Genomic DNA, 18503 nt, shown 5'->3' with positions numbered 1-18503 from the left:
TAACTTGCATGGATTTCCCTATAAACACCTGAAACATCGGCTGTGGAACCTGTATATCCGGTTAGCGGTAAAAGCTTAGCGAATCAAGAAAATCTGATTGATTTCCTAAACTATTACTCTAGTTAAAATTGACACCTTAAATTATTTTTTTCTTTTCGGAAAGGTCTCGCATTAACACCTTACATTTTCTAATGCATTCGTTGTTTGAGAATAAAAAATAAAAGAAAAAAACTAGTGTATAAAATTTCATGTTGTTATGATATGTGGATACATAGCAACTACAGATTATAATTTAATGAATTGTTTAATAAATACGCTAGTATCAAAGTTTTACATGTAAGTAAACTCGTAGTATCATGTAACAATCTTCGTATCTTTACTGAAGAATTTCACATTGGACCTGTGCTGGCCCAATATTAATTGAATTGGGAGTGTGATCAAGTTCATACACAGAAAAAACATCAATATTTTGAAGGTCTACACTCGTCATGTTATGCCAGATCTCCATATTTCCCTTGCACTTTGACCTTGAAACCATAATACAAGTCATGAAATTAAAAAAGGAGAAACAATATATTGCTATAATTAAGTATGTATGTAATCAATGAGAGGCTACACTTTCCATAACTATCTCCCCCTTGGATCCAATAACTCTGAAAAAACTGCACTTGAAGTTGCATCAGATTCTTGATCGCTAATTCCCTCACCACCACCACCACCATTGCCATTTCGAATTTCTTGAAGCCATTCTGGCATATCCGGAATGTAGTTCGCACTGTTTTCGGACGAAAAGCTCTGTGTAGAAGCCTCTTGTAGTTGAAGAGCATACTCCAAATTCCACAAAACATCCCCCATTGTTGGCCTATCAACTCCGTATTCAGCCAAACACTTCTCAGCTGTTTCTCCGAACTTCCGCAATGATTCAAGATTCACATGTCCTCGAAGACGGGGGTCTATAATTTTCTCTAATCTTCCCTTCTTTTGCCAACTCATTGCCCATTCTGCTATGTTAACTTGCTCTCTGGGGAGGGCAGGGTTTATAGGTGGCCTAGCACACAAGACTTCTAATAAAACTACTCCGAAAGAGTACACATCTGACTTCTCCGTTAGCTGCTGCCGGCGATAGTAATCTGGATCAAGATATCCAAAGCTCCCCTTCACTGCAGTGCTCACATGTGTTTGATCCAAAGTAGGACCTAACTTTGACAATCCAAAATCAGCCACTTTCGCAGTGAGGGTTTCATCGAGAAGTATGTTTGTTGTCTTAATGTCGCGGTGAATTATGCTCTCTGCTGCCCCATTGTGAAGGTAATGCAGGCCCTTTGCTGCTCCAATGCAGATTTCAAGCCTTTGTTTCCAAGTAAGCGGAGGAAGATTCGAACCATACAAGTGCTTTCGAAGAGGACCTTTGGCCATGTACTCGTAAACAAGGATCATTTCGTTGAGCTCTTCGCAGTAGCCTATCAGAGAAACCAAATGCCTGTGCCTGAGCTTTGACAGCATGTCGATTTCTGTCCTGAATTCTGTAAGGCCTTGTTGGGAACGCGGGTTTCCGCGCTTTACTGCAACCACGTTCCCATTTTCTAGCACTCCTTTGTAAACCATGCCGAATCCCCCCACTCCCAAGACCAAGCTCTTGTCAAAATTCCTCGTTGCTTCGCGAATCTCCTTGAATGCTAGAATCCGGCGTAAACCAGGTGAATGTGCTGTGGAATAATCATAACTGCCAACGGAAACTTTTGAATCGGAATTCCCCGCATGGCTAGGAAAAGACAACCATGCAGAGCACCGAGGCCTTAGCTTTCTCTGATGGATTTGCCGCCAGTACAAGAAGAAAGCAGCTGATATGAGCACCAAAACTACAAATCCTGATGAAGAAGCACAAATTGCCAGCAGCATCCAGTTTTTATTGCCTGCCCCGGATTTCAAACCTGCATTGTTATTCGCCGGAAGGTTCCCATCAAGGCTGTCTCTATGATCACTCATTTTCATAATCTCCAATCCATTCAAAATTGCATTTGAAGGGAGATCCCTCAGCGTAGGAGGACCTACTTGAACCAAAATCCGATTTTCGTGCATGGATACATTCGTCACAAAATCTACGAAATAAGCTGATGATAATTTCTTTGTCCGGCTTGAGATATCAAAAGAGTCTAAAGCAGATTGGTTGTTGATATACACATTGAAGATTAAACGGTTGAGAGCCACACTCACAATGTCGCAAAAATGCAATCTGATCAGATAACCGAAGCCCTTTTCGACTTCGAATGCCCATGATATGTTGAACTTCTGACTGCTGACCTTTGCATCTGCCATTTCTTGAGCTGTGGCATAAACCCAATTGGGTGCAATGTCGAGTGAAACTCCATCAGGGTAGTTGATGGATCCCGGATCAGCTCTGATGGTTCGTGCCGCTGCAGCGTTGAGAAGAAAAGCATGATCAGGCTCCCATGTCCTCCACATTGTGTCATTCTTGGGGCTACTTATGTGCTGGCCTCCCATGTTTATCCGATACGCTGTCTCAAGAGCGGCATCTTTAGGAACATCAACTAGAGGTTTTCCCAAAGGAACAGAAATTACTTGGGAGCTAGAAAACTGCCCATTCGGCACAGAAACAACTTCTATTCCATTGATGAATGCAACTGAGTTATTCCAAGGTGACAATCTCAGCACCAACGATTTTCCAGAACCCTTTCCACTCACTTCAAACACATATTCCTTTACAAGTTGAGAGATTTTGCGCTCTTTTGCGAAAGAAAACCCATGAAGCAGTGTAATCCCATTGACCATAACCGAAAACACCGCAGATTTCAAATTGAATTTCGCGTTTTCGAAAGGATAAAAATGCAATCTGAGCCAATAGCGGCCAATCTGCTTGGTGTGAATGGTATAAAATGAAGTCTCTTCAAAAACTTGGGCAGAATTGTAGAGAGATATTGAATGGTTTGACGGATTGGATTCAAGATCTGAAACTGCAATGTGGCTTTGGGAAGATAAATTCAAATTTGGGTTTCCAGAATCAGGCTCAAAAATCCTGCCATCCTCAAGCTTCAATGCCTTGCTTCCCCCACAATCAATGAAAAAACTATCTTGACGAACAAAAGAAGCATTCACAGAAATGGATGGGATGGATGAAACACAGAAAAAAGTGCAAATCAAGAAAATCCCATTTGGACAACCCATTGTCTTGTACAAAATGGAGAAATATAAGACCGATATTGTAAAAACTCGTGCCTGAGTGGACTACGTCTGCATAAAACGAGAAATGTTTAAACGAAAGAAGAGCGTACCTGTTCTTCAATCCACTTGGGGAAAAATCAATAAGATAAAATGTACGATGCTTGGAAAAGAAAAAAGTGGGAGTGTGGGGTATGTTGAAGGAATCATGGAAAAGCTGCGGTTTCCAAGGTGCAGCAAGTGGCTGTCTAAATAAAAAATATAATAAAAAATACAAATAATTCCCAGATTCAAGTTCTAAGTTTCATAAATCAAAAGTGTGATGCGGGCTTTTCTTGAAACCATCGAAACCTCTTCCAGAACTTAAGATCTTCCCAACTATTAAGGCTGCATCCACAAGATTCTCTGTTCTTTTTTATCTTTTATAAGTAACTCAGTCAGTAGATTCTCTGTTGTGTTTGACCAGCTCCAAGCCTCAACTGTCTTCGATGTTGCTACTTTATTTTCAAAGGCTTTGCTGCTTCCAGAGAAGGTTAAGAAACAATATATTAAGCAGATTACAGTAATAAAATATGATTACTGCAAGTGATTTCAGTTTTCCAACTTCATTAAATTAGTTTGGATTGAGCTGGTAAGAAGCTGGTGCTTGACAGAAGCATGGCATTATTCTAGTGATTACTGTTCACCACGTGCCTACCCTTAATTATTTGGTTTAAGTGGTCTTCTCTCTTATCTATTCTTTCAAGATTAACTAATAAATCTTGTGTTCCTTGACGATATTTTGACACAACTTTTCCACTAATGAAAATAGACTCAAACGTTTCACCCACCCCTGTCTCAAATTCTAGGTTTAAGTCCAAACTTAAATTATAATGTTGTGTATAACTTTGGAAAATGGACTATCTTTCTGTAAATGACATTAATAATATGTTTTAACTAAACGTTCATTTGGTATTTCTTTTAAAATAACTGAAAGCGTTTTTAAAGCACATGTTTTTGGGTCCCAAAAGCACTTCAAGTGCTTTTCCAGGACTCACTTACGTTTTTACTAGGTATTGGTTTCAAAAGTATTTTCATTAAAAACGCTTTTAGCCATTTTAAAAATATTTCCAAACGAACTCTAAGTTCCCAAGTCCCAACTCAAATCTACATTGTACTATAAAATTTTCTTATGGTTTGTTTGGACAAGGATTTTGAAGTATCATGGAATTTAGACTAAATTACTTTGAAATTTACTAAAACATAATGTAGACGAACTTTTATAACCCAATATTTATAGTGATACAACCTTGGGATGGCAAGGAAAACACATTCTTAATTTATTTACAATAGAAAATAAAATCCTAATCTTTGTACAAAAGGAAATCCTTTAAGAAAAGAATAAACAGTAATCGTATTTTAACTTGGATGTTGAGTCGTTGACTGACGCCAACCCGGTTTGGGGATATCCAAATTGGCTTGTAATTATTTTAATAAAAGGAATCCTATTCCTTCTAGTAATTAAAATGATTCCAAACACCAAAAATATCATAATAGAAAGAAAAAAAAAATTAACCTCTTCTTATTTTGTTGGTGAAAGAAATTGCCTGGCAAATTATAAGGATTTGACTCTCAGTTGGTTAAGAGTGTCACTTTATACCCAAGATCCAGAACTAGATTCTCGCTCCTCTGAGAACACTTGTATAAAAAAATATAAATAAAATAAAATAAAATAATGAAGTGAAAGAAACCGCATGAATTTGTAAACGAATTTTGATTTGTTTTAAGAGGCATGCACAATGTATTATTGAGACGGGAAAAACAATCATTTCTCTTAAAACGAAGCACCTGCAATGCTCATGTAATTTTTTGAGCAAACCTAGAGTTGAAGGACATGTTTTAAGAACAGAAAAATGGTAGGGGTCTCTTAAATTTTTCTTTGAGGTAACAAATTGAAATTTCTGTTTAAAACTTCTTAAGTTGTTGGTGAAAGAAACGCTTGGCAAATTAAAAATTTGTCTCTCACTTGGTTAGAGTATCAATAAAACTTATTATCTTGTTTCACCACAACCAATGAAAAAACTATCTTGAGGGACAAAAGAAGCAAATACAAAGCTGAATGGATGGGTTGATGAAACATAAAAATAATCCAAATCCAGAAAATAAAATTAACAGAGTAAAATGCATTTCGGACCTTTCAATCACTGCGTTTTGCCTCAATTTCAAATTTTCAATTTTGGTCAGTTTGTATGGAAAGAGATTGCAGAACAGGTATGTATGCTGCTTGGAAAAGAAAAAAAGAGGAAGTTTGGGGTTTTGTTGAAGGAATCACAGAAACGCATGCAGCTGTTTCAAAAATCTAAAATGTGATGTGGCTTTCTTGAAATCTTTTAAACCTCTTCCAGAACTTTGATCTTCCTTTCTTTAAGTTGTGCTGACCAACTCCAACTGGATTCTTTTGCTTCTGCTTTTATTCTCTAAAATTCTTTTGCTGCTTCCCGAACAGGCTCAAGAAACATTATTTCTAATGTTTGAAATATAAAGTATTTTAGTGGTTTAAAAACTCTATTTTGTTTATATTATCTTGTGTAAACATTTTTTTATAGGAATTTTCTGTAACCAAAATTCATGAAAGACTACAAAGACCGAGTTTTTGAAGGGTAACTAGTCACCCCAAAAGAGAATTTCATAGTGAAAATATTCATATCAAATATCTATTTATATTACACTTATTAATTAATATATCTCTCTCGTTACATAATTGGACGCTTAATGTAGAAGACAGCCTTTAGTTGCATAATGCCGGCGGACAAGATCTCTACTGATATCCACCATATTAGACGCGGCATGAGTCCCATCCAGCGTGGCTGTGGCTCGACGAGTCTTCTTCTGCAAATCCATCAACTTCCAAAGACGCCTCTTTACCATCTGCTCTGTGAGGCCCCGGCGGCGCTCCTCATCCATCAGTCTCAGAATACCGCATGGGCCGCCCGGCCTAATTGCCTTCCCAAGCCCACCCAATTGGATCACTGCCTCCACCAGCTTTTTTTGAACCTCCAACGTCCATGGAGAAAAATACTCCTTCATCCTGCCCCCGTTATTATTACCATCACTGTTAACGTTAAGGCCTTCAAAGTCTCTCATCATTCGGTCGGCCGACAGCGAATCATCAGTCTTTTTCTGCATGCGCTGAAATTCTCTCATGTGGTTGATGAGAACGGGGCGCAAAAAACGTATCTTCTTCGTGTCCCGGGTGTTGGTCTTGCTCATGAGCTCCACGATCAGAATTCTTGTTGCCGCCGGTGTTGCATCGTCTTTGAAATCGTTCAATCCCAGCCCGACCGCAGCATCAATGAATAGCTTGTGGTGCTCCAGCGTCCACTCTGTCGATGATTCATCGATTCTTCTTGCCGGTGGCCACCTCCCATGGGAATTTCCTCCGCTGACCAACTCCATATTAACTTGCTGCAGCTGATATGAAAACTTCAAGAGTGCTCGACTCAGTTAGGATGGTGCAATATGAATATTAGCAAGTCCTAGTATATATAGCTTGCAGTTTCTTGGCTCGCAAGGGACAATCCTATTCCTATTAGTCTATCAGTATTAGGGTTTCCCTTTCCCAGTAGGAGCAGGTTTCCTCTTTTATCCTCGTTTGTACTTGTAACTTGCAAGTTGTATCAGATTTCCCATTAGAATTAGTAAAGATTCGTATCATGGGCTAGCAACCTAGGCACCCATGGCTAATTGGGCTGATACAGCTAAAATATGGGCTGGGCTCACTGGCCCATTTTTATTTTTGTAGTAAAATAAAATAAAGATTGATGAGGGCAAATTTGAAAAAGAAAAGCTGATTTTCAAAGCCATTTTTAGGGCTAGTTTGGAGTTCTGTGCTTTTTTATCAAAATTGCTTATGTTATGTTATGAGAATAAATAGCTGTGAAAAAAACAGGTAAGTGTTTGGTAAATTGTCATGCTAAAAGTACTTTTAGGAAAAAAAAAGATAGGGATAGGATTGTCAATATCAGAGTTTCATTAATTGCTATCGTTCACCAACTTCCAAAGAAAAAAAAAAAACTTGTTTAAGAAGCATGTGTAAAGAAGCTTCTACTTTCTGCATTTTGGACTCACAATTTTGAAAAATGAGTTTTAACGAAAAGCCCACGGCACTGTTTACTTTAACGAAAAACCACATTTTTACACTAAAAAGTCAAACCTGGTACTATTCACTTTACTCTTTATTTTTTCCTTATCATTAAAACTCAAAGTTTTCAAGCCCTTTTCATTAGTTTTTCTTTTTGAAAAAATATTTTTCTTTTTCATTCACCAAACACGATTAAGGCCGCAACTTTTTTAAAAAGCTGTTTTTGATATATAAATAAATCGAACTGAAAGTAAGACGAGATAAAATAGAGTTGTGTAGTAGAAAGAAAAATGGTGTATAGTTAGTGCTGGCTAAATTGAATTTGAGAAAATTTCTTATCCCTTTTCAGTCACGTGCCTCTCACCTGAAAGAGCTCTCCGGCCCCACTCAACCCCAATCAAGAAGCCAAACTCCACGCTTTGAGTCTCCACCATCCACTCTTTACTTGTAATCTCAGTGCCTATTTACCAAAAGCCACTTCTGAGTTCTGACAAATATTCAAGCATGGCAATCTCATCATCACTCTCATTGAGCTGCTGGGTATCTACTGCCATACGCGACAAGGTAGAAACTTTGACGATACGAGGGATATTTTATTGAAATTAAAAACAAGAAAGTTCATTCTAACTTATACATGTACTTGATTTTGCACCAGTTTCACTGCACTGAGTTGCCACGAGCTATCACCGCTCATTTTTCGTGCAAATCCATCACGTGCTCAGGAGAGTCAGCCTCCATTGATGAAAGTAAGATTACCCATCTCAGTTTTCTCTTCAAACTCTCAGTACTCAGTTACTAATGCAGGTATAAATTTCTTTGCATATTTTTTATAGAGGCACACACATTGATTTCTTTCACTACTTTTGGTTCACACAAAAAAAAAAAAAAAAAAAAGCTTCTTTGGATAATTTTCACATGATTTATGTGGAATTTCTGCTACAATGAGCATTTTCGTATTTGACATTTTCTTTTCATTTCCCTATTTTGAATTAGATCTGACAAAATCACACATTGTCACAACATTAACATATACAAAAGTTTTTAGATTAAGGTTTAACGGGTTGTGTTGATAAAAGGTGGACCCTAGCGACTCCTTCAAAAAATTAGTTGTGTTCGTGTTGGCCTGTGAATGTCTATTTGATTTTTCACCATTATGCTTGTTATAACCTCAAACCTTAACAATGTCTTATCCTTGATGAAAAATTTAGGCCATTGCAAGAGGAGGTCTCTTCTGTTAGGGGTTGGAGCACTAACCACAAGTCTACTTCATGCAAATTCCCTCTTTGCTCAAGGTATCATATAAACTTATATGAACTAATATTCATTGAATTATATATATTCTTTAACTAAATTTCTTGAATGTGAAGAAATACCGTAAAAGTTTCGAGCTTTCGTTGACAAAGTAGATGGGTATTCTTATTACTACCCCAACGATTGGAGGGTAAGAACCCTAAATTTTCTCATACAGAAAAGAAAATAAAATCTTTTTCAGTTGAAATGATTTCTGTATTCCTCCATATATTAGGACTTTGAGTTTAGGGCACATGACTCTGCATTCAAGGACAGATACATGCAGCTGTATAATGTTAGAGTGAGATTTTTACCCACAAATAAAACAGACATCCATGATTTGGGTCCAATGGAACAGGTAAAAAGTGAGGAGATATGTCGGATCACCAGTTGTACAAAATTATGTATCTATTTCTCTTATCACGTAACCCTTACAAAATTTTCGTTCTGAGCAGGTTGTGACCGATCTGGTGAGGCATAAACTTGCTGCACCAAACCAGTATGCAACCATATTTGGCGTCGAGGAGGTTTTTATTCTGTGCATATATGCTTTTTGGATACAAGAACTCTTGCGTTATCCAACTCTTTAACACTTGATGATTGACTATCTATTCAATGCAGAAAAGCATAGATGGGAAAAATTATTACACCATTGAGTATGGACTTGCATCTCCAAACTTCGCTACCACTTCATTCGCAACCATTGCCATTGGAAACGGTAAGTATCCACCGTCTCAACGATGTTGTTAGACTGTCAAATCTAGATTGCGCATTCACATTCAAACAAAAATAGTTTGAATTCAATCATTAACAGTCTGACAACTTAACATTTTAAAAGTGTCAGATGGTAAAACATCCCCCTCTTTTTTCCACAGGGAGATATTACACCCTAATTGTCGGAGCAAACGAAAGACGGTGGAAAAGATACCGCAACCAGCTTAAAGTGGTAGCAGACTCTTTCAGAATGCTGGACATCTGAAGTGCAATTTCACCGATATATTGCTACATTCTTCTCTGTCTACTTGCTATCAAGGAGGTTAAACTAGCACCAGAAGTGCAGGAGTGCAGAAGAAGAAAACGGGAGTGTCCGAAGCGCTATCCTTTCCGATAATATAAAATTTTAGGCACAAATTTACAAATTGTGGAAACAAGCGGGGAAAAATGAATAGCATTGAATTATCTATATATTCACAAAGTTACAACAAAGAGTGAGAGTCAAGTAAATTAACTAAAATTTAAGGGAAAAACCCCCCACACCTCAGTAGAGACCTTGATTTGATACCAAACCATCAATATACCATTGTAGCCTCAGCACAAACACCAACCCTAACGACGCTTTCGCCTCCTAAAGAATTTAGCCCAGGTTGTACAGCACATCCTCAAAAGAAAATCCAAACACCAATAAAAAACCCTACTCCTAAAAGCCTAGATCTGAACAATATGACTACGAATCCGCCTCTGCATGCCGTGCCTCATTCCGCTATAAACATTCGTTACAACCCCCCAAGTCTCGTTCTCATTCTCCCCAGCCGACGCTGGAATCCCACCAACGCATATTCTACGATGAGGCCATCAATGGGTGCATATATCTCCAGCAATCCAAAATGAGAGAATGAGAACTATACAGGTGAACCAAACGTGCATTCTCAACAATCAAAGGCCCCATTCCTAGACGAGTCTATGCTGACGCAAACCCTTGCCATAGTGCGGTTGCATCAAACGGACATAGAGACCATTCTTTGACATTAAATTATCATGGGACCCTTCTTCCACGATTCTCCCTCCGTTGAGAACTACAATGTTGTCAACATGCCTCATCATTGCAGCTCTATGGGCTATCAAAATGGTTGTTTTGTTCCCCATGATTAATGTATCAAGAGCCTCCTGAACCACTCGACTTGATTCGGATTCAATGGACGAGCTTGCTTCATCCAATAATAAGATGGGGGCATTCTTTAGCACGACACGTGCTATTGCAATCCTCTGTTTCTGTCCCGGGGTCAAGTCAACACCTCTCATCCCCACATGCGTATCATAACCATGAGGCAAGCTGCTGATGAAATGGTGAGCATTTGCTATTCTGGCTGCCTCTTTCATCTCGGCCTCACTAGCATTGTGCCTTGCATATATAATATTTTCCCGAATGGTTGTTGAGAATATAATGGGCTCCTGCTGAACAAGACCTAGGTGGTTCCTCAACCATCTCAAATTATAAACTTTCAGATCTCGACCATCCAGTAAGACTTGACCAGCAACTGGATCATAAAATCTCTCAATCAAAGAAATTATAGTGCTCTTTCCTGACCCTGAAACTCCCACCACAGCTACAGTTTGCCCCCCATTTACTTTGAGACTGAAATTGCTCAGTACCAACAGTTCTGGGCGAGTTGGATAACAGAAGTCAACATTTTTCAACTCAAGGCTTCCATAAACATTAGGTGGCTTCATCGCTGAGTTTTCATCTGGCTCAATCTTCGGCACTCGATCTATGATTTCAAAAACTGAAATGAGAGATTTTCGGCGTTTCAGGATGTAAGGAGCCAACCCAAAAGGTTCTACAAGTGCAAATGTAGCAAAAGAGAAAACCATATACTCCTTGATAGCAGTAGGTAGATCCATATGCTCATTTTTCACCATGCGTGCAGTGTACCAGAGGAGAAGGGCATTGCAGGCAAAAAGAAGGAACTGCGAAAAGCCAAATGCAAATCCAATGGCCATTCCATGAAAGAAACTCTGCTTGAATATTTTCTTCAGCTGCAACCTGTAGAGCTCCATTACCTTGTTACCAGCACAGAATGCTACAACAGTGTAAATGTTTCTAACCGCATCCTCGAGAACCAAAGATGCCTTCCTGTGCATCTCCTGAATTCCCCTTGAAAAACCAGCAAGCCATAATTTCTGCAATATTCAAATTGAATGATATAAGGTTTTTGTGGGTAAAAGACCCAATAGCAGTTCATTGAATTTAAATCAAAAGAACAAAGAAGATGGGTATTTTGTTTTCAAATTTACTATTATTAGGGGGAGGGGGAGAGTTCGAAACTATTACAATAATTAAGTGGAGGGGGAGTTTCAAACCCGGGACGCATGAGTAGAAACCCAACACCCTATCCACTAGGACATTGGACCACATGCACACAATGAAGACAGGTATCATAGATCAAAGATCATAAATAATTTGGACAAATGAAATAATATATAGGAGCAGATATAGCAGGACACAAGTTCAAGAACCCAATCAGATGTCATTATCTAACAAGCACAAGCCATAAATACCTAGATTTGTAACTCTACTTCAGCAAACAAGGTCATTTTCATAAAAGAGAAGCCGACATATCACCACTTAATATAAATTTTTAAAAGATGCCCTGAAGGTGGTTAGAAGTTTGACTTTCAAAACCACCAAATGTAGATGGTACAACATCCGTAATGAAACCTTATAACAGGAGTTCCTTTGAATCCATTCCCTTGACTGAGGCAGTAATGATAAGCATTGAAAATTCGTAACTCAAATTTATAAAGGAAAAGTTTGAATTGATTTCCCCATATCAATTTGTGCACACGAACACATGGGTGACGTTCACGTCTGGGGAACCAGGGGGCAAACATGATCAACCAGAGAACAAAACTCTACTATAAGAGACAGAACTATATTTCTAACTCTAAATGTCATCCACAAATTAATTAATAAATTAAGAGAAAATTGCATCACAACTCTCTCTCAGTAGAAACAAATACACATTATAAAGCAAGACATGATGAAAACCTGTGCAATGGCAGAAAGAGTGAGAACTGGTAGGGTTGCCAAAGCCACAAGTGCTAATCGCCATTGTAGCAGCATCCCAATAAGAAGAGCCACAATAATAGCAGCACTATCCTGTATAAATATTGACAGCCGATTGCTGAAAGCAGCTCGTACAAATGTAGCATCGTTGGCCAAGCGCATGGATAAGGTATCAGCACTGTTTTCCTCTTCATCAAACCATCCCGCTTCATTTCGCAGCATTGCTGTCACAAGATTGCAAATTGTAAGATAACATGATGGCACAGTTCAATTCAATCTCAAGAAAACTAGAAAAATATTAAAAGTCATGTACCTGAAAACATCATTCTACGAACCCGTTCAGTCATTTTCTCACCCATAATACCAAAGTAGAAATGCTGCAAGAAATTGGCAACGACTGTCACTATACCCATACAAGCAATGATCAAGCACCATTTGTCCACTTCCTGTCTCAAGTGACGACCTTCATCAACTCTATAGTACGATGTTACTATCAGTGCGATTACATAAGCAAGAAGAGGATTGAAGGAACCAAAGATAGCAGCACCAATGCTTCCTAACACAGCATACAGCCACTCAGCAAAACTAAGTTGTGCAAGTCTCCAAAATGATGGTGCCTTCTTATAATTTGTACTTTTTACTTCATTCGCTTTCATGGGAAAGTCATCTGAATGACTATGAGGGCGGCTAAAGGATTGTGAATGGGAACGCTCATTTTTTGGATCAGATATCAAAAGGGGTGACACGGGGGATTCAGGGTCCGAACCATTTGACGTTTGGAAATTCGCAGACTGGACATCAATCTTGGGTAACTCTGGTAGTCTCCTTTCAAAACTATCCTGCCTTTTTATTGATGGTTCCTTATCTGTTGAATCCACGGCCTGACCATTTTCCAACACTTTCTCTGCTGGTGGGCTCTTAGCTTTTGGTGACTCCTGTGAGTTAAAAGTGTTATCACCCATCCGGAACATGCCAGTAGTTCTCTGAAGGGAGGGTGATTTCATCATTTCCGGAGATGATGGTTCTTGGAAGCTATTACTTGCCGAAGAGTCCTTTTCAATTTGGAAAGTTGCAGTTTCCTTGTAGTTCCTCACTGGCATCCTGCATGAACAAAACCATAAAATTGAACCTTGTTAAGAAGAAAAACGAAATTCTATTTCAATGAATCAATATAGAGACTATTGTGCAGCTACATACACCCCTGTACGGATATTGCCATGATAATCATAAACAATCCTCAACCAAGTTAAAGAAAGAACAACTGCTCTTGTACCATACCTCCTAGGAAGTTTTGCAGCTTCTTCATTTTTGAGAAGCTCCGCATAGAGGCCATCCAGGGTTAATAACTCATCATGGGTACCCATTTCAACTAGTTGACCTTCCTCCATCACAGCTATGTAATCAGCATTCCTTATAAGACTAAGCCGCCGAGCTATAATTATAGTTGAACGCCCTAACATAAGAAGATCTAGAGCTTCTTGAACAGCTTTTTCAGCTTCAAAATCTAGTCCACCAGTGACCTCATCAAGCAAAAGAATTGAGGGGTTCAGAAGTACTGCTCTGGCAATTGAAAGTTTTATTTTTTGCTCTTCCGTCAATGCTAAGCCTGCTCTTCCAACCTGAAATACATAGAACAAAACGAAGGATCTTCAGAAACAAGACAGCAAAGAAACATATTAACAACCAAAAAAATAGATATTTCTGAGTATAATTTTTCCTTCCAACATTCACCTGTGTATCGTATCCTCCCTCAAGTGAGGTAATAAATGTATGCGCATGAGCTATTTTAGCAGCTTCTTCAATTTGATCCATTGTAGCATCCCGCCCATATGCAATATTATCTCTTATACTTAAACTCAGCAAAGCAGGTTCCTGTGTGACTAGCCCTATCTGACTTCGAAGCCACTCCAGTCTCAGGTTTTTGATATTTTCTCCATCCAAAAGAACTTCTCCTGCAACACAAAATGGAAAAACCATCAGAATCTGCCAAGCAGAAATTCTTGCTACGGGCTTCAGTGGAACCTTAAATGAGATAGCTAACACCACGCAATTGGAGTGAAATATAACTCATACCTAATGTTGGATCATAAAACCGCTCCATGAGGGGGATAATACTGCTCTTTCCCGAACCATTTCTGCCAACGAGTGCCACAGCTTTCTTAGCAGGCACGGTGAGGTAAAAACCACTCAATATAGGGATCTCAGGACGAGATAGATAACTGAAATATACATTTCGAAACTCAATATTTCCTTGTACAGTCGCTAGGGAACTTCCCTCGTGATTAACAGTAGAGGATGATCGACTTATCATCTCAAAAAGTCTATAAGCAGCAATTCGACCTTGATCAAATGAGTAGAAGTTTGTTGCCGCTTGATTCAGCCCACTGTAAGAGTTAGAATTAACACATAAGTGGATGGAATAAATGGCATGCATGATCCCAAAAAATGATATTAAAAGTAAAATAACTAGATGCTTACAGGCCACTTAATATTACAGCAAAAAGCGCTGTTATAATTTCACCACCATGAGCTTTATGACTATTAACCAGGAACCTTCCAACCCACAGTTGCAAGGCACAAGAACAAATGGCAAGGCCATAAGTGAATCCAAGACCAAGTCCTTGCACAAGACTTATCAATATACCATATCTGAGAGTTGCTTGCAGTGATGTAGCATACGAATACTTGGCCAATGTTTCATTCGTAAATGCATATAACGTCCTAATGTAAGAGACTGCCTGCATAAGGTAGAGAAGTAAGGACAGTTAAAGGACCAATGGTACAAACCAGTTCACCCAAATGACAACTGTCATAAATCAAGACTCAGCAGTGCTGATAAAATAAAAATATTTATAAAAAATAAAAAATAAAAAAACAGCTTGTGTGATTATTTGCCACAAATATACAATATTATGACATCGTAAAGAAAGAATTATATCCAGTACCGTAGTGTGTAAGGTAATTTTATCTTTAGCATAAAACGATAGCAAACCTGTTCAGCTATGCTAGCTGCTTCAGCATATGCATCTTGAATATTTTCAGCAAGCCTATGAAGAAATATATTTGATATTCCTCCAGCAGCCACAATAAAAGGACCGGTGGCTAAAGTTATAGCCGCGATCTGCCAACAGTTGATGAATCCAATAATCAGACCACTGAAAAATGTAGCCATGTTATGAATATAATTTCCAACCTGCATTACAGAGAAAATGGAAAGATTAGACAAGACATGTACACCAAAGGATCAAATTAGGAAGGATACTTTTAATTGTCAAAGGAAAAGAAGTTGTGTGTGTTTGAAGGGTGGGTGCGAATGAGGCAATATATTTGCTTTAGACATACTTTTTCACTAAGAGCAGACTGAATGAGCAACACATCACTCAATACTTGGCTCACAATGTCCCCATTGTTCCCATAGGTATCAAAAAAACTCATATCCTGGTTAAGTAATACTTGAACATATTTTGACCTGATGACAGCAGTCTGCCGTTCTCCCGTCAGAATCCAGCATGAGACCTCTATTACATATAGAACAAGTTAGTAAACATGTATGCAAAGGATTGTCTACCGGAAGAACAGAAATGTGGTAAAGACTAGTTCTGCTAATGAAAAACCAACATTACCAATCCAACCAGCTGCAAAAACACCAACGGCAATATACATGATGGACAAAGAAAGCTGCAGGCAGACAAATAAACCAGTCATTGAATAAATTCTCATATGTTCAACTTCCATCTTCAGTTACAGATACTGATTAAAAAGATAGTATAATGCTGAAAACAAAAATGTGTCAGCAACAAAAAAAAAGGCCTTTGGTTCTAGACACAAGGAGAAAAAACAGAAAAACAAAAATCTTAAGCCTCAACCTATTCTTTATGCAAAATACATTATTTTATTTCAAATTTTATACTTTTCACAAGGGGCTTGTAACTCAATTGGTTAACAACATTCACCCCTGCACCCGAGGACCCAAGTTCTACTCCCCCCTTCCACATCTCTTGTATAAAAAATACATTTTATACAATGAAAAACACATTAGAAACAAACCAAGTACATACTTTTTTCCAGCATCAATCTATTCTTAATAATGCAGTCTATAATAACTCTCTTGCTCATGAACATCTGTCAGTAGTAAAACAACTAATGGATGAAACAAGGAACGGATGAACCTATGCCCCTCAAATGTGATCTCACATCCTTTGAGATGACTTCCGCTGAACCACTAAATAACCATGTTTCATTATCATAATGAAGGATAGATATCTAAGCAGAACTTTCATTATCTACAACTACAATCATGATTTATACACAAAGTTGTTTCATTTAGTTAGGAGCTACTTAAAGAATTAAATCTATACATTGCAGACTCTATAAGTTCCACAAGGAAAATAAGCAGAAAACAGAAATTCTCGGTCACAACTTTTCTTACGTTGTTGGTTTTAGCAAGTTAACTTGTAAAAGCACAATACCATTAAACTCCCTAACAAATAGCAATTTACTATGAAATTGTGATCCATGATGCTCAAACTAAATAGATCAATAAACCAGATTACTAAAGAATGCAAATTTTCTTCATGTATGGCAACTCAAACACCACCCAGCCACTACAAAGATTGAAACAGCTACCTGCAATTACTAATCCTAAACTTGAAGCAGGCCCATTTCCAGCTTAAGCTAACAAAAAACAAAACTTTACCTACAAAATTGAACTGAATGCTATTTCTACCCCAAAAAAATAAATTTGAATACTATATCTCACACTTAAACCATCAATTTTCAGCTTAATTTATCAGAAAGATAACCCAATAACACAAGTTCAGTTCTTTTACTTCATCAACTAAACGGAAAACAAAAAAGATGGGGTTCTGAGAAACCGATATAACTCACATCCATAAACTTCTGGAACTGTTCGTCGTTCATTTGTGGCGGCTCCCCTTTTGGGTTATGGCCGATCCATAGTACATGAATAATCTTAGCGAAGTAGTGCAAGTACACCACCAGAGCCGTCCCGTGAGCCGCCGCGGCGATCGACCCAACAGTCATCAGAACCCAATCGAGCCGGTCCGCGCAGGTGAACAGCCTTGAGAAGGGCACGGCAGCTGGCGGCGGCTCCATCTCCTCCTGCTCATCCATCTCCTCCTCCTGCTCCATCGGTTGTGCCGACGCGTCGATACTCTGCTCCATGTACGGCGACGGCGACTCGGGCGGCTCCGACACCTCTGAGACCGGTGTCAAGGGCTGTACGTGGGGCGGGGACCACCCGAACAGCCCCCGAGATATCATCATCTTGGCGGAGCCGGCGAATTTACGGCTCCCTCGCTCCTCCTACCCTCTCTCCTCCCTGCCAAAAACCCTAAACCTAATTTCACCTATTTTTTCTCTCTCCCCTAAATTTAGCACAGATCCGCTAAATTTAGAGGAAAAATCTCGACGCTTTTGGCTTCTCTGCGGTTCTCGATTGCTTCTGCTACTGCAATTGTGCTTCCGCTTTTCGGAAAAGCAGAGAGGGGAAGAGAGGGAGGAAGAAGACGAAGGAGGAAGGGGACGATTCTTCAACGAGTCGGCGATGGGTTGGCGACTCGGTCAAACAAGGCGGAGAAAGACAAGCAAGGAAGGAGATATTGACTCCCAAACTCGCAAAATTAAAACCCGAAATTAAATTAAATTAAAATTCAAAATAAAACGGAAAATGCAGCAAATGAATTTTTGTATATTTCAGTAATTCTTGGGGGTTTAACGGTCGACCGCCGATGACACTTGGGAGTATTTTTGTAATATTGGAGCGGAGTGATTGTGTTGGTAAATGTGTGAACAGCTGTGAGGGTGGTGGAAGTTACGGTAGAGTCCTTGGGGTTGGGATGCGGGAGGCCGACACGCGTTGGTTCGGTGATATGGTTGGTTTTCGATACTATTTAATTGAATTTGAAATATTTTAAAGGGAACTTTAACGAAAAGCATCCGGTATTGTTTACCTTAACGAAAAATCATATTTTTACACTAAAAAGTCAATCATGGTACTATTTATTTTACCCTTTATTTTGTCCTTATCATTAAAACTTAAAGTTTTCAAGCCATTTTCATTAGTTTTCCTTATTTTAAAAGTTTTTTGGGGGTTATATTTGCAGTTTAATG

General features: G+C 38.8%; 3 protein-coding genes across 4 annotated transcripts; 1 reads left to right on the top strand and 2 right to left on the bottom strand.

Annotated features, from left to right (window-relative positions):
* Window positions 1-416: 416 nt before the first annotated feature.
* LOC126627918 (receptor-like protein kinase THESEUS 1) lies at window positions 417-3698 on the bottom strand. Its single transcript, XM_050297483.1, has one exon. The coding sequence runs from the start codon at window positions 3181-3183 to the stop codon at window positions 628-630; it is 2556 nt and encodes an 851-aa protein (XP_050153440.1). The 5' UTR covers window positions 3184-3698; the 3' UTR covers window positions 417-627.
* Window positions 3699-7693: 3995 nt separating this feature from the next.
* LOC126628794 (photosynthetic NDH subunit of lumenal location 1, chloroplastic-like) lies at window positions 7694-9793 on the top strand. Of its 2 annotated transcripts, none has more exons than XM_050298630.1 (8): window positions 7694-7861; window positions 7953-8043; window positions 8506-8589; window positions 8665-8738; window positions 8823-8945; window positions 9043-9114; window positions 9209-9305; window positions 9463-9793. In XM_050298630.1, the coding sequence occupies exons 5-8, from the start codon at window positions 8868-8870 to the stop codon at window positions 9564-9566; spliced, it is 351 nt and encodes a 116-aa protein (XP_050154587.1). In that variant the 5' UTR covers window positions 7694-7861; window positions 7953-8043; window positions 8506-8589; window positions 8665-8738; window positions 8823-8867; the 3' UTR covers window positions 9567-9793. The 2 variants fall into 2 exon arrangements, with proteins under 2 accessions (XP_050154587.1, XP_050154588.1); XM_050298631.1 differs by having other exon boundaries at window positions 7953-8101.
* LOC126628793 (ABC transporter B family member 20) lies at window positions 9742-18017 on the bottom strand. Its single transcript, XM_050298629.1, has 11 exons — window positions 17259-18017; window positions 15995-16049; window positions 15714-15889; window positions 15364-15564; window positions 14850-15109; window positions 14445-14755; window positions 14103-14323; window positions 13650-13990; window positions 12685-13472; window positions 12354-12595; window positions 9742-11485 (listed from the first exon to the last, which is right to left on the bottom strand). Exons 1-11 carry the CDS (start codon window positions 17655-17657, stop codon window positions 10256-10258), a joined length of 4224 nt encoding a protein of 1407 aa, XP_050154586.1. The 5' UTR covers window positions 17658-18017; the 3' UTR covers window positions 9742-10255.
* Between the last annotated feature and the right edge of the window lie 486 nt (window positions 18018-18503).

Source organism: Malus sylvestris, chromosome 7 (assembly GCF_916048215.2).
Source record: "Malus sylvestris chromosome 7, drMalSylv7.2, whole genome shotgun sequence".
NCBI lineage: Eukaryota > Viridiplantae > Streptophyta > Magnoliopsida > Rosales > Rosaceae > Malus > Malus sylvestris.
This window is presented reverse-complemented; position numbering and strand designations above follow the sequence as displayed.

Excerpts from the sequence above, each read along its gene's own strand:
- LOC126627918 (XM_050297483.1), bottom strand. The coding sequence starts at position 3,183 with ATGGGTTGTCCAAATGGGATTTTCTTGATTTGCACTTTTTTCTGTGTT.
- LOC126628794 (XM_050298630.1), top strand. The coding sequence starts at position 8,868 with ATGCAGCTGTATAATGTTAGAGTGAGATTTTTACCCACAAATAAAACA. Across the intron at positions 9,115-9,208 it reads CCATATTTGGCGTCGAGGAG|AAAAGCATAGATGGGAAAAA; the intron begins GTTTTTATTCTG and ends TATTCAATGCAG. Across the intron at positions 9,306-9,462 it reads AACCATTGCCATTGGAAACG|GGAGATATTACACCCTAATT; the intron begins GTAAGTATCCAC and ends TTTTTTCCACAG.
- LOC126628793 (XM_050298629.1), bottom strand. The coding sequence starts at position 17,657 with ATGATGATATCTCGGGGGCTGTTCGGGTGGTCCCCGCCCCACGTACAG. Across the intron at positions 14,324-14,444 it reads GTTTTATGATCCAACATTAG|GAGAAGTTCTTTTGGATGGA; the intron begins GTATGAGTTATA and ends TTTGTGTTGCAG. Across the intron at positions 11,486-12,353 it reads CTCTTTCTGCCATTGCACAG|AAATTATGGCTTGCTGGTTT; the intron begins GTTTTCATCATG and ends TGAATATTGCAG.